At 33.0% G+C, this 15,614-nt stretch overlaps 2 protein-coding genes across 2 annotated transcripts; one reads left to right on the top strand and one right to left on the bottom strand.

Moving 5' to 3' along the window:
- Positions 1–1,103: 1,103 nt before the first annotated feature.
- TRIADDRAFT_57368 (uncharacterized protein) lies at positions 1,104–5,732 on the top strand (the record flags this gene model as incomplete). The annotated part of the gene is made up of 11 exons (XM_002113651.1): positions 1,104–1,635; positions 1,744–1,916; positions 2,282–2,600; positions 2,693–2,841; positions 3,351–3,677; positions 3,828–3,995; positions 4,212–4,388; positions 4,483–4,606; positions 4,697–4,945; positions 5,094–5,213; positions 5,305–5,732. The coding sequence occupies 11 exons, from the start codon at positions 1,104–1,106 to the stop codon at positions 5,730–5,732; spliced, it is 2,766 nt and encodes a 921-aa protein (XP_002113687.1).
- An 802-nt stretch (positions 5,733–6,534) lies between these two features.
- TRIADDRAFT_57367 (uncharacterized protein) lies at positions 6,535–14,189 on the bottom strand (the record flags this gene model as incomplete). Its single annotated transcript, XM_002113291.1, has 12 exons — positions 6,535–6,599; positions 7,849–8,154; positions 8,468–8,587; positions 8,679–8,963; positions 9,733–9,856; positions 9,929–10,096; positions 10,203–10,433; positions 10,907–11,206; positions 11,514–11,662; positions 11,820–12,138; positions 12,495–12,667; positions 13,628–14,189. The coding sequence occupies 12 exons, from the start codon at positions 14,187–14,189 to the stop codon at positions 6,535–6,537; spliced, it is 2,802 nt and encodes a 933-aa protein (XP_002113327.1).
- Between the last annotated feature and the right edge of the window lie 1,425 nt (positions 14,190–15,614).

Below are 15,614 nucleotides of genomic sequence, written 5' to 3'. Positions count from 1 at the left end.
ATAGTGTAATATATCTTTCAGGCCCTATTACGAGTTTGATGTTAAAACTTTTATATGCATCCATCAAATTTAGTAATAGACCAAAATCAACCTAAAATTATTAAGCATCGATATATTGTTATGTATTTGTAAAATAAAATAATACTATCGCAATCATTTTCGTTGAGGTCACAAAATCGTTTCAAAAACGACAGAAAGCAATAAAGATGGATTTATACCGAAAATTGACAAATCGATTGGTATAAAACCATATATATATATATATATGTATATTGATATATGAAATCGTATTATAGCATACTTTGAAGATATATTTATTTGGTTGATAAACCGTTTATATATTTCAATGCTGTCGGCTGATGTAATCAATTCTACTACAATAAAGAATGCTGAAATAAATCAATCTTTTCGTTGTTATTATACTGCAGTACCTGTTAAATGTTAAGCCTTCTAAATATAAGCACGCACTGAGCATTATTTAGAAGAGGCAGGTCCACTCTTGAGTACCTTTCATACTACTCTTTGTAAGTTTGACTTCGCTAATCTACGGAGCATACCAATTAAGATGTTGTCTAAGCAGCTAGACGTAAGGCATCATCAGCATGGTTTTATTAACTTAGTATTATACTGTTGCTTCAAGTCTGAAGCTGTCTGGGTTCGTAACGATCAAAATTAAGTTTATTACTGGAAGTGTCGAAAACATAAGTCGTTACTTAGTAAATACTACGGCAAATATAGTATCACATAACCTGTATAATATCTATATATAACTAATAACAATAAGGCGCTTTCATTTGACTTTATTTACCGTTCGACAATGTGATTTACTTTGTGTTCATTGCTAGGCAATAGACAGATAATTATTGTTCATGTATTATCAAGGCTGCGCAATTGTATTCAAAGACTGTTGATTGCTTCAGTTTAATAATATATCGAATATACAGTACGGTATAAAAAACTGTTTCGTGGCAATACTAGATTTTAAGACGGCGTCAACTTACTATTGTACGGACCATATTTAACACTACTTGAAATTTTTACAATTAACGATTCGTTCGACCTAGTGTTAGTACGAAATTGCAGTTAAGAAGGTATCTTTTAAAATGAGATTTAGGCCAATAATCTACCTAAGTGTGTACGCATGTTTGATTCTTATCCTAAGTCACCAGTCACGATGTATTGTGACCATTAAGGAGAATGGATACGCAGGTGTTGTTGTAGCTATATCAGAAAACATTGTTGAGAGTGATTATCCGACATTAGTGTCAGATTTGATACAAAATTTTATTAATGCTTCCAGTTATTTATATACAGCTACTCGAAACAGAGCATTTTTTAAAAATGTTACAATTTTGATACCTGCGACGTGGCAAGATAAGGTTACGTATCAAGCAGCTACAAGTCAATCATTTGACTCCGCAGATTTTCGTATCGATTTAGTCCCTGGTCACACAAGAGCGACAACAGTTGGAGTTCCGGGATGCGGAATGAGTGGGCAGTATATTTTAATTCCACCACAGCGATTTCAACAAGTGAAAGCACCTCCATATCGAATGATAGTTCATGAATGGGCTCACTACCGCTATGGAGTTTTCGATGAATATGCGGTATCCCCAAGTCAGCTGGGATTTATTGGTATAAAAATTGCAATATACTAAATAGTGTGCTTAATCTAAAGTACTACAATATTCTATCACGTAATCGTTTATGGTTGTTCATTAAAGAATATCTTAATTTATTCAGATGGCCAAGGTAATATTAATGAGAACAAATGTACGGCGCAAATTGAAGGAGGGATCATCGATATAATTACCGGAAAAAAATGTAATTATCCGTACGGGTCTAATTGCGTTTATTCTGTTACCAATGGCAAAGGTTCAAAAGGATCAATTATGTTCGATCAAAATATCGATTCGGTAATATGACTTCTCTATTATCAATAAATCAAATACATATTACTAAATTTATTGGCTGTCAACTATACGTGTATCACTCTTGTTTTGATTTATTCTCATATCCGCATTCGTTTATCAATTCATAAATTATAAGTGTTGAGAATATTTTTGATAATACAATCACTATCAGTTAGACGATTAGAAATTACTGCTTATCTATTTAATCTCTCTTTACCTATACTGTAATTAGATTAGAATGTAACGTCAAATATAGGGATGATAATTGATTTCATTATATTTATTTTCTTCTTTTAACTAATCAAACTCCGTAAATTCTAATTCTGAATATATCAGTAATGGTTTCATGCCCATATTTATTTCGATAGGTCAATACTTTTTGCGATACTGACAATTCCAATCCATTGACTTACCATAACGCCTTTGCTTTGAATAATCAAAATTTATATTGCCTCTTCCAAAGTACGTGGACAGTGATAATGCGTCACCAAGATTTCACGAATAACAATAATCCGGCTAGACAAATCGATATCACTGTACCAAATATTAGAATAGTACGTCGAAAGGATATCCGTACTGTTTTGGTTTTGGATACTTCCGGCAGCATGCAGGGTGTGCGCTTACAACAAATGCGACTAGCGACCACTAATTTTATATTAAATTCAGCAGTCGAGGGCGAATTCTTAGGTAAGAGAAGAAATCAACTGACTAATCTCCTATTCTTCTGTTCGCTTTTATCTTATCATTATTTGCGTATTTCATCTAAATTAAAATATTAGGCATTGTTTCCTTTAATTCAAGAACCACAATAATGAGCTCGTTAACTAAAATTGTCGATCAAAATGTCAAAAATAATTTAATTGCTCAAATTCCAAGTGCAGCCGTCGGCTTAACATCAGTTGGTGGTGGATTACTATCGGCTCTAAATGTAAGAGATTTAGCTTGTTTCCTTAATAGTATATAATTCAATTATCTTAACGCGAAAGTTTCTAACTCTTATAATAAATGCTAAAATGCCATTGTTATACTGGTACTCTCAAGATTATTACTCGAACGGGTACATATTCACTAGAAGTTAATTTACATTTATTGCTTGTGATATTATTAAAGCAGTTTACCCCGAGCCTGTAGGTCGATTAATTCAAACTATTTCCGATGCTTGTTTGTAATATAACCACCAATTTCTAAATATATATTTAGAAATTAAGTTTCTCATTTTAATCTTATAAAGTAGCACTAATTGTATAATAGAGAACTCATAGGTTATTATATCACCACTATTAGTTAGAGATAGAACATGTTAAACAGTTGCACACTGGATTATTTCAAGGACACTTTCGAATAGAAATAGATTAAGATAGCTATGCATTGTTAGCTTTAATTTTACGATAAATACAGCTACTGATGTTCTATAATAGGCTGTTTTGCTTTTTTCAGATGTTGAAGAGTTCAGTAAATCAATCATTTCCATGTGGTGGTAGAATGATTGTCTTGAGTGATGGAGAAGAGAACGTGGGGCCATACATTAGTTCGGTTATCAACGATTTAGTTTCTAATCAAATTATCGTACACACCGTATCATTAGGCTCCTCCGCTTCTGAAAGACTGCAAAATGTCTCCTATTCTACTGGTGGAAAAGCGATTTACGCTCCATCAGGAGATATTGCAACCCTTAACAGCGCTTTTTTGTCGATATCACAGCAAAATGCTGCTGGTGATGGATCACAGGCGGAAAATATTTTGCAGGCAAGTTTTGAAATAATGGTACCTTTACAAATCGAGATTAATTTAAAGTGACGATGGTAATTAGTATAATTTCGTGAGAGCCCCTAACACTAAACTTTGATTTCTATAAGGAATTTATCTTAGCGATTTATACTGATACGAATATTATGATTATCTTTCTTTATTAAGGTTCAAAGCGAAAGCTTACAACTTTCTGCCTTTGGAATTTATTACGGAAATGTTTACATCGATGAGTCTATTGGAAACGATACCGCTATCACTATTCTATGGGATGTTCAGCCAACTACTTTAGTCGTTACATCACCTAGTGGTGATGATTATAATACATCATCACAGGTATATTCTCAACCTTCCAATGGATTAAGCCGGTTCTACTTTGGAAAGTCTACGACTCAGGTACATAATCTTCATTTAGGATGTTGTTACAATCCTACAGTCACCATAGGCTACAAAAAATGATAAAAGCCTATTTAGTAAGTATGTTTGATTCAGTTACTTGTTCTGTTTTCTTAAATTAGTATTCTAACAATCAATTTTTTTAATACAAAATAGACTGGAATTTGGCGTTATAAAATTCAAGCCGGCGGAAACCAAAAGCGTTCAATTCAAACTATTGCAATTTCGGTTACAAGCCGGCCATCGACATCTAGCAAATCTAGCAATCCATTAACTAGCCCTGTTACAGCGAGCATTAAAATTGATCAAGCAAGTATCACTTACCCACAACCGGTGAGAACTGAAATATAATTATAGTATAACCCAATTTCATCATTTGGTAATTTTTGAATCTTAATGAATTTATGACTTATGACTTTATTTCCAGGTATTGATCAGTGTTAACGTTCAGAAAAATTATTTTGCAGTATTAAATGCATCGGTTTATGTAAGTATTATCCCACCTAGCAAGACGACATCCGAAGTAATTACATTAAATGATCAAGGAGCAGGTAAATCGCTGAATTCTTGTAAGCGATCAAGTGAAAAATGTAATCAGAGGATAGTTTTTGAATTTTAATTTCGTTATTTGGTTTTGACAGGCGCCGATTTAGTTAAAAATGATGGGATCTATTCTGGCTACTACACTAATTTTATTAGTAATGGCCGTTACAGTGTCCAAGCTCGAGTTAACGCTAGCCAAGATCAAGCTTATATTCTGACGGCTCAGCTAATCGGAATTCAGGATAATCAAGATGGCAGCAATACAACTTCAAATCAATTGATTCATTTACCTTCTTTTACACGAGTTACGTCCGGTAATCTATTTCAAGTCACTAATTATGTTCAAGGTTAGTTACTAATGTGATAGTTACCTGAAAAATTAGTTCATTAGTTATGCGTTCAATTAGGACTTACCGATCAAACTTCAAAATTGTACATAATAATCTTGGCTCTTACATTATGCATGCAGTTGCTAATTAAATGATATCTTTTCAGGTATAGATAAGATTCCACCTGCGAGAGTTCACGATTTGCAAGCGAATACGGCCAATGTAATCAATTTTACTATGTTATTAACTTGGACAGCGCCTGGAGATAATATGGATACTGGTCGAGGTAAGCGATTTTCTTGATGACTTACGCAATTTAATGACGCCATTTTAAAATTAAAATAATAAATCACTCCATTTATGTATTTGAACTGTAGCTTCAAGATATGAAATTCGCTATAGTCTGAATTATACTATTTTTACCAGTAACTTTTCTTCCGGCCAGCTGGTTACTTCGGATTTTATCGTGAACAGTGGCAATTCAATGCGTCCTCGTCTACCTGGTATTTTGGAAGAATTACAAGTTGCTATACCTAATGCGAAAGTTAATGAAACGTATTCATTTGCCTTGATAACATACGATAACAGTGCCAACGTAGCCCAAGTCTCTAATTATGCCCTTGCTACATTTACTAAAATCACAACTCCGCCGCAAATTAATTCTGACCTTATCATTAATATTAGTGTTGGTATAGGATGTGGCATAGTAGGGATTATTTTGTTAACTGTTATTGGCATTTTTCTAGTTCGAAAGTATTCTACGGGAAAATCAACTAAAATTGCCGTAATTAGCCTTCAGGCCTAAAATTACTTTAGTTTAATGGGACGATATCGATAGTTCATTTATCGATCGGAATTAAAATCAATTTCATACAACTTAGCTGGTTGTTTCATAAGCATTTAATGAATACTGCATTTAATTAAATAAGATTGAAAATACTGAAAGTTAATACTCGAAATATCTCCTCTGATGTAATAATGACAACGTTCCACCAAATTGTGTTACCTATTTTGCAGTAACATAATAAATATATCATTTTTTGTCAGAATCATATTCTAGTATGCAATAGCATTTCAGGCAAATTCTAAAATGGCTCATAACTATACCTCGCTTTTATCTCAAATTGGCTTCTATCTACTACCTTAGGCAAAATATCTGCTGATAATCAACTATTTCGTAACCTCCGTAAATTCTATACTATAATGTTATAATTGTAACCGACGTATTGATTATCCATAAATGTACTCAATTTTATGTTATATGCCGCATTAATTTTTGATATCTGATATTTAAGACTTTTATAAAATCTGCAGTTTTATTACTTATTCTTTCAACTACAGTATCTTTATGTTTTTCTTTGATTTCGATAATAATTATTGTTAGGCCGTGATCTTCACTTTATGATACTTGATTTCAATCGGATACCTGCACAATTATCTTATTCATACAAATAAATCTAAGGCAACCTTATTTCCTTGTGGTTGAAATATAAACAGTACTCTTTCTTCATCTTTACTGCCTTAACTATTGAATCGATGGTCGTCTAAAGCTTGTCACTATTATTTATTGAAATTTAAATTAATGCCGCGCTACAGTAGTACAATTTCTACATAATTCTAAGAGGCTTTTGGCCGTAATCAAGTAATGCATTAACATTAAGTATTATCTTAACTATAAATGAATTTTTGCATCAAGATTATAAGAAAGTGATAGGGAGTGATATACTAATAATCATGCTTGCCTGGTCTTTGTACTTCTGATAACGCTGCATTTAAATCCTTTGTCTTCGTTAAATAGTTTTAAATTCTCAAATTACTTCGATAATATACGGTAATTTAAAATTTTAATTACTATTCTGCTTATTGATATAATTTCCGATTTACCAAATATTCACATAAATACTGATACCTATACTTTGAAAGAAAAACTAAATTATTTCCAATGTAAGCACCTCATTTACGTTAGACTATTGAGCATAAAAAGGTTGCAATATTTTATCGCGTTCTGCCATTCAAATTCATAGGATACCCATGCCCGTTAACTTACATCACTCTTAAATTTTCTATTAAAACTGCTAATAAAGTTGTAATGCAAACGTTATTTATTTACGAACAGTTTAAACAGCCTTTATTATTCTACCTGGTCGATGCAATTATATACAGTAAATATATAGTTATATATATATATATGCTGTATATGAATCGATAGCGTTGCAAATCATATTAAAAAGATCTAAGCGTTATATTTATATGTTCTAAAATAATCATTGCATACGGAGAAAAAATAGGTAAAGACAGCTAACCATCATCCAATTGTATAAGTACTCGTAAAAGATATGTTGTCAAATCAAACGGTAATTTAAATTTAGAGTACAGCAGATTTTCAAACAGCTATAAAAACTATTGAATGGCAACTCATTGAAAGAACGGTCCGGTAGCTACGTTTTGCTTTCCCTAAACTTACAATTTAATGATAAATTATCCATAATATTCCGTATTGAGGAATCATATAACAAAATGATTATAGGTTAAAAAAGGATATTGTTTTAAAATTTTACTTTCTATCACAAAAGACAGTCGATAGAAAATATTCATACGATTTTTACTATCGACGTTATTTCCATATGGTAAAAAACAATCGTAAGAAAGTGTACAGTGTAAGTACCACAACATTTTCATGAAGTATAGTAGAATTAAGAATTTATCGGTGAATTAGTAGGTATATTAATTATTAATGATAGGGAAGGGTTTAAAGTTATAATAGTTATATCATCGCAGCGTGATTATTCAGTTTTGCAATAAATGGGATTGGAGAACCGATTACTTAGTAACATATTTATCACCTAGATAGGTTTTTTTCCGAATGCAGATTGTTATAATGAGGATAACAATGAGAAAGATCGAAATTCCAATAATTATACCAGCCGTCTGGCCAGCAGTAAGACCAGATCCAGGTGGAATTTGTGGTTGAAATCTTCCTTGAGCATAGTTGGATACTGGCGAAGCAAGTCCAGCATCATCGTATGCTTGTAAAGCAAATGTATATGGTCTATTAAAGGCCGCATCGGGCAAATGGACTACAAATTGTTCAACAGTACCGGCAGGCATTGGGCTTGAAATATTACTACTTTCACTAAGAAAATCATTTTTTGTTAGTTCGATTCCGGCTTGGAAGTCATTTATAAATATGCTGTAATTTGCACTATATCGGATAATATAAGAGGAAGCTGCAATTAAATCAGAAAAACAGATTCCATTTAGTGATCGATTTTAGTATATTTTATATTTACATTCTGACATTATTGCATAGTATAATGATCATAAACATTTATTTCTCATTTTGGTCATATGAGATTGCTTTTTATTTTATATCGAAATTGAATCGATGACTACAGAAAAAGTTTACATTATACTCTCTAATTTACACGTAATTGGAATATTTGGATAAAAAATAAACGTGGAGTAATCACTAATATCTATATGCTTCGGTTGATGCTAATGGGCATGTACCGATTCATTTAATAACTAGTTTCAACATACCTGTGCCAGTGTCCATATCGTCACCGGGAGCTGGGAATGAAATAGTTATGGTCATATTTTTGGAATCGATATGTGTAATTTCCAAGCCATGTACTCTGGCTGGCGGGATTTTGTCGACACCTAGAAATTTCGTTTAATGTACGTTGTAAGTTAATGTGATCAATGGTTGTAGTATCAGTAATAAGAGATAGCAATAAATCCTTTGCTGCACCTTTTACATAATCTGAAACTTCAATTAGACTACCGGAGGTAATACGAGTAAATTCATTAAGGCCAAGATTGGCAAAATTAGTGTTATCATTTTCGGCACTTTCGCTACCATTGACAACAAACTGGCCGCCATTTCGTAAGCTGCCAACACCAATGACATAGTTAAAATTGATAAATGATTTATTTTGAGCAGCTTTAACTTGTGCTTGAATGCTGTAGCGACCATTTGCATTAAATTGTGTAAAAAATGCGGAATAGATACCGTCATCCTTGACTAAATCAGCCCCTATAAACAAGGAAGATGGACTATTTTACAATGATTCCGTCATTTTAGTTTAAGTTTGTAGTATAAAAATGGTAAGTTCAATATGCATACACATGATTAGTAAAGATAGAGTTTTAAAGCTTTCTGTTCTCATAGGACAGTTTAATCTACGATACAGCTGCGAATCTTGTTTAATTTCGTAAATACAGTAGTCATTCTGTACTATGGCATTAGTTAAAATGGTTTATAATATTTATAAGGTAATTTATTACATTCTATTTTTCTCTTACGTAGCCTATTTTTTTCGAATTACTGGATATATCATATAATACTGTATATGGCCAATGCTGGCTTAATTCAGCATATTACGAAGTATATAAATTCAAGCTGAACTTGAACAGATGAAAATTAAAATAGGAAGCTTAGATACCGAAGCTATTATGATCAGGTGATTGTCTATTAAATGACAATCAACTAATAAATAAATATTTAAAAAATAACAGTATTCCGATAATATTAAACAATCTATCTCAATCAATACTTTCATTATAACGTAGCATAAGGTATATTGCTAATAGAATGATATTAGCTATAATATTATTAAATGAAAATTGCATTAAATTTTAGGGATTTTTCTTGAATACAGAAGATATTATTTCATAATTGTCGGAATCTAGTACCAGAATTAGCTAAGTATATTCAAGTTAGTTTGGAAACAATCATACTGTACTAAAATAGAGTTGGTGTACAAGGAAAATGTTACAATTTTGTTCAACGAAATATAACGAACCTGATGCTTTATCATTTGCTGGTAGCAGAACAAATTTATTGCTAACTGGCGTAGAAATAGTTAGCATAACTTCCGCATTAAGCACTGCTAAATAACCTTTTTGCACGTTGACAGTAATCAGTACCTAAAGGACGTAGAAAACGATTTTAGTCACCGTCTTCACCAATCTTAGCTTTATTCAGGTATATTAACTTACTGGGCTAGGGAATACAATTGCAGATTTGTCTACTGTTACAACAACGCTGACGGGTTGTTTTAAAGGGTCACTGTCAGCATTGAGAGATGCTTTAGAGGTAACGGTAGCAACAATATCTTGTTTACTTGGACTAGAAAGCAACTTTACTGAGAATTTCCATTCTCCAACCTTATTATTTTGGAAAAAAACTATGTTAAAATTTATTGATATCAACAATCTTAGCTTCTATTTGTAAATAAAGTAGATTAGCTTGCATGTTGAAGATTATTGTTACCATGACGGAACTGGCCGGAAAAGTAAATTGACTAAGTTTACGGGCTGAATAAGTGGAATATTCGGCAGATGTTGCATTATAGGTGGTTCCATCAGGAGCTGTGATAGTGTATATTGCATTTGACGATATCCACAAGAACGTAAACTCAAGACCAACGCTGTTTCCATCATCCAGCGAAATAGAGTCGTTAAATGGGCTTTTGGTTTCCACAGTAAATTTTTTAAGATATATCTAATCACGATTGAAAGAGCAAATTCTTAATTTACAAGCTTGTAATGGGCATGATTAAAGTAGTAATATTAATACGGTAAGTAATGTAACATTATTAAAATACTTTGATAATATATAATTGCAAAGGACTAAAATAAACCAGCCTAAATCATATAGGATATGTAGTTATAACCGGCATACTGAAATTAAACTTATAACCATAAGTCCAAACATGCCCAGGTCTAATTTCGGATATGGGCTAGAACAGAAACCGTAAGTCCTGCCACTCTTTACTAGGCAATCTAATGATATATTTATTTGCTAGTATTTTTAGAAAGACTAGATACTCTATTGAAATGGTGATTAATACCAGTAAATTATGGCAGCGCTAGCAACATATGCTACTATCGTTTCCCATATTTACTAGTAACTTTAGAACGATAATCTGTAGGACACCATTCATATAAATAATTTAGTTTGATATACAGACATACCTGCGATACTGGTGCCGTTCGGCCATAATTATTTTTTTCCGCTATTGTCGTAAACGCATTGACTAATCTTGCTGTATCATCGTTAGGAACGAAAAATGATAAACCACCAGTTTCATAGCACAGCGATTGCAATTTTACAGATGCCAAAGATCCAAATGATATTCCTTGGACCGTAATCTTGTTATCTAGCACTTGCTTTTTGACATCTGCAATAGTCGGAGATCGATTTTCTCTCCCATCTGACAAGACAATTAAAGTACCACCACTGGGTGATTTGTTTCCAACAGATGCCTTCAATATCTGCAATAACCAATTAATATTAATGCAAATAATATACTTAAAAAGAATGGCCTAAAAAAGGATACGAGCACATTTTCAGCGTAAATGGAAAATAGTTTAGATTAAAGCCGCTAACAAATTCCGTAAAAAAGATTAATTGTAGATTACGGTTATTAGAAAAGGTATTAATTTAGGGAATCAGTTACCTTCGCAATGAAAACCATAGAAATAGTACACAAATCTAATAATTAGTTAAGCTAGAGAGGCTATGAAGTACTAACTTATAGGAACGAAATAGATTCACGCTTTAAAGATGATATTAACATACTTTAACTCCCGCTTGTATTCCGGCTCCGATACTTGTAGAACCACTAGCTCCAGATGGCAGTAGCAAAATTAGTCGTTGCCGATCCGCATCATCATTAATTTGAACTAAGCTACTACGGATGGAAGCAGCACTGGAAAATGTTATAATCCCTATTTGATAGCAAATTGATACCGTAAATTGCATTGATATTTGCAAGAAATCAAAACAATTCTCGAGTGAATAAGTTAAATATTTACAACATAAAAGCCATTTAATGTTGGTCATTACTAAATTGAAATCACTTATAATAAATAAAAATAAACGAACCTACAAAACTTCCATTCTGAGCTACATTAAGTAGAAAGTTTGTTGCAGCTTGCTGCAATTGCTCCATTGGTTTTCCGCGCATACTACCTGAAACATCTAGTACCAATACTGTACGAGGTTTTTTGGCTCTTACAAGTCTGATTAATGGCCTAGTATCACTGATATTTGCCGGTGGATTTGCATTATTTCGAAAATCGACCCCTTGTCTCATAATGTCCCAAGCACTACGCATTTGACATAATCGATTGTGACGATTGTTAGGTAAAGTATTGTGGTAGGTAGCAGGATCATCAGAATTGCTGTCGCAAAAGTGAAGGACCTAGTATTTGCGAAATGGAGAGAAAATTTTAACATAGACTAGCAGCTGCAATCGTTAGAAAATTTACTACATTGGAGAAGCAAATAAGAAGGTCAGTGCCTTTTTAGATGAATCAGTAATAAAAAATAATAATTGTGTAATCGAATAGTTTTCTCTCTACTCTATATTAAATAGATTCAACAACGCCGAAGCCTATTATATATGACTAATTACAGTATACTTCCTAGAGAGAACTAAAATTATTATCTATTTCAGTAATCCCTGATATTAATGGGAAAAATATTATTGCAGCGTACGATGTCTGAGTGTAATTAGTATACCTGGAGGTACTTTTAGCTTTCAACTACTATACTTACAGATGGAATATTATGATCATACATGATGGATCCTGATGGAACGCTGGGATTTTGTGGTAAAAAAACACAGTCTGCCGTGTATGGATAAGTGCAAGGCGCATAGGTGCGTCTATTGAAAACAGCACCGGGCAATTGAGAGTTGCATCGAGTTACTTGTACTTCCCCGGCATCATCTAATCCATTATCATTGAAAGCAGTATCAGTTATCGTATCATTCGAATTTTTTGGATATAAAATTTGCAACTAAAATATCGTTCACGCATTAAAATCATCTCTTCTTACTTAGAAAATATGAAATAAAAAAATGATCTATGAATAGGCAGGTACGGTATAAATTCGAATATATGCTATATTACTCTGTATCAATTAATTTTTAAAGCTTTGTGCCGATAATAAAGTATGATTTATCAGCTCATAGAGTGCGATAAGCAAGATAATTGAAGTATGATATGTTTACAATCTAAATTTACTTTTACAGTACTTGTAATTGTGTGCGTATTTTAGAAAACGTCTAAACGTTTAATTAATAAACAATTTGAGCATCTAATAAATTACTTTATTGTAATCGTATAACGATAAGAGTGCTAAAGCTTTGTCCTTTACTTAAGTTAAGGTAAGTCAGATTTGGTCAGTTCACATTTCTAGGTGATATTCGCGTACTACTATATAATGAAGAGTATAAAGTACTAGCTAGACTAGATTTATTAGCTATGATCAGATTTATATGTGATGTTGTAGTAATGGGAATAGAGTGATATTCTTCGTTAAGAATCAATCATCATGAAAGATACCCTGAAGTAATGCGAGAAAATTGAGCAACACTAACTACAGTAATGTAACAACTAAGAGTAACTAAGGTTTGAAGAGTCGTTGGCTTTTACGTATTTAGAATAGAAGACATCTAAGGATATGTCTATAGAACTAATAGCCTGAAATAGTAACAAATAATTCTATGCATGGGTAAGAAGTTGTAATTACTATAAATAACTAAAACATGATCATTTTTATCGTTTCATTATAATTGAATTGCATTATTAACAATATCGTGTTAAAACATAATATAAATTGATTTAGTTGATTAAAGAAAATGCTACAGTAAGGAAATGATTGTTTGTCTTCAAAATATATTTTACTTAAGTAAGAGAATTCGTCCACCGAGTACGGATATTCATCAAATAGGCCGTAACGTAAATGACCCCATTCATGGACTATCATTCTAGCTGGCGACCAAGCAAACTTATAGAAGCGTTGTGGTGATATTAAGATATATTGGCCAAAACCACCACATTGAGTCAAACCGACAGTTCTGGCTCTAGTTGCTGATCTTGCACCTGGATAATAATCTACTCGTATATCAGCTGTGTTATAAGTTTCACTGGTGGCCGGTTCATATATACTGTTATCCTCCCAGGTTTCAGGTATTAGAATAGTAATACCTTTGAAATAAGCACGTTGTTTGGTCGCGCTAAATAGATAGACAGATGCTCGAGCCAGTGTAGTGTTTAAAACGTCGATTAAGTCTGAGTAGGACTTTTCTTCTACTTGTTCGGATATAGCCAGTACAATTCCTTCATAGCCATTCTTTCGTAAGGTAATGACCGCATCAACATTACCCTTATATGAGATCTGATGGATCACTAAGGTCGTTAAATGTAAATATAAGACGAAAATACTAGCTATTCCTTGTAGTTTCATAGCTATTTCAGTTTAAGATCGATCAACACGGAAAGGATGTCCCAAGAGAAAGTAGCTTAACTTCTACTTGAGATTTATGGATACTTAAAACGTTGCCGTTCGTCGATCAACCTTCTAAGGATTCTTAAATGACAACCAGAACAATTGGTAAGCTATTTTCATCCTATGCAACATTGTTATGCAAACTCTGTGATTGATGGAATGCCTTTCTATTTGATGACGCATACAAATGATTTAATCTCTTGGACAATGGTTATTGACAGTATTACCAAGCTTTATTAGAATGAAGTGATTTTGCGATATAAGCGACACTTTATGATATGCTATAGCACGTTATCCAATGTATAAAAAGAATGATTAAAATCGAGTATATATTGGTTATATCGAGTATGATTGAGATAATACTTTTAAATAAATAATATAATCGTCTATGAAAATGGTTAGAATTAGCATAATTATTTTCTTTCAATGTCTAAAATGAGTATTTCTATGCAATCGGAGGCTGAGACAGTGATTTATTTTACGAAATAGAACATCGCTGAATTATACGAGTATGCAAAGGCGGAGCTCAAATTAACGTGGGTAATTGTGTTCAGGGTTTTCATATAAAGTAGACTGTACTCATAATAACCTTACAACGCGTTATGGCGTGACAACTGCGAAATGACAGTCTTACTGTACGCTCTTAATGTACTTAACAACGGTTTAAGAAAGTGAGAGGGAAATCTCTTCTTCCTATTAGCAATTCCCGGTTTACACTACACTATTGTAGTAATAGATTTAGCGTTGCTATTTAAGCCTACTACCATATCGTGGTAGATTGGCGTTACTATTTTTTGCAAGGAACGTTAGAATTTCATTGACGATTGCATACTGAGTACGATATGCGACTAAAATATCGCATGATCATTCATTAATAATGACCAGTCCCATAATATATATGTTGACCAATTTGTGCTGACTGTCAGTGATGAGGACAACACCAAGTACAATTACAATTTGCAGGACATAGTGTGTCGAGCAAACTCATAAATTTTAATATCTACCCTTAAACAATTAGTGCATGGTCTACTGTACAAATACAGTCCTAGTCATGGTCACGGATTACTAGAAGAAGTCCACCTGCCTGCTTCCATTTCTTTTAGTAGTCCTTGTCACGGTACACGACAAGGGTTAATATGCTGCGATATGCTCAATTGCTCATGGCACTAATGTAAACAAAGATGCATTTGCCGAGCACTGTTGTGACCTCTTGCGGATAAAACGATATAATCCGTGGTGATTCACTTCTTACTGTGCATTTAATCACTATACGCATTCATTAAAGCTGTTATGGACAAGTACCGTATGCAGTAATATCCCATCCAGTCCAATATAACGCCCAGTGCTACACTGACAACCCTAAAACCCTACAATAATAATGGA

Source organism: Trichoplax adhaerens, genomic scaffold (genome assembly GCF_000150275.1).
Source record: "Trichoplax adhaerens TRIADscaffold_6 genomic scaffold, whole genome shotgun sequence".
NCBI lineage: Eukaryota > Metazoa > Placozoa > Uniplacotomia > Trichoplacea > Trichoplacidae > Trichoplax > Trichoplax adhaerens.
Note: the sequence above shows the minus strand (reverse complement) of the source record. Positions and strands in the feature narration are given on the sequence as shown.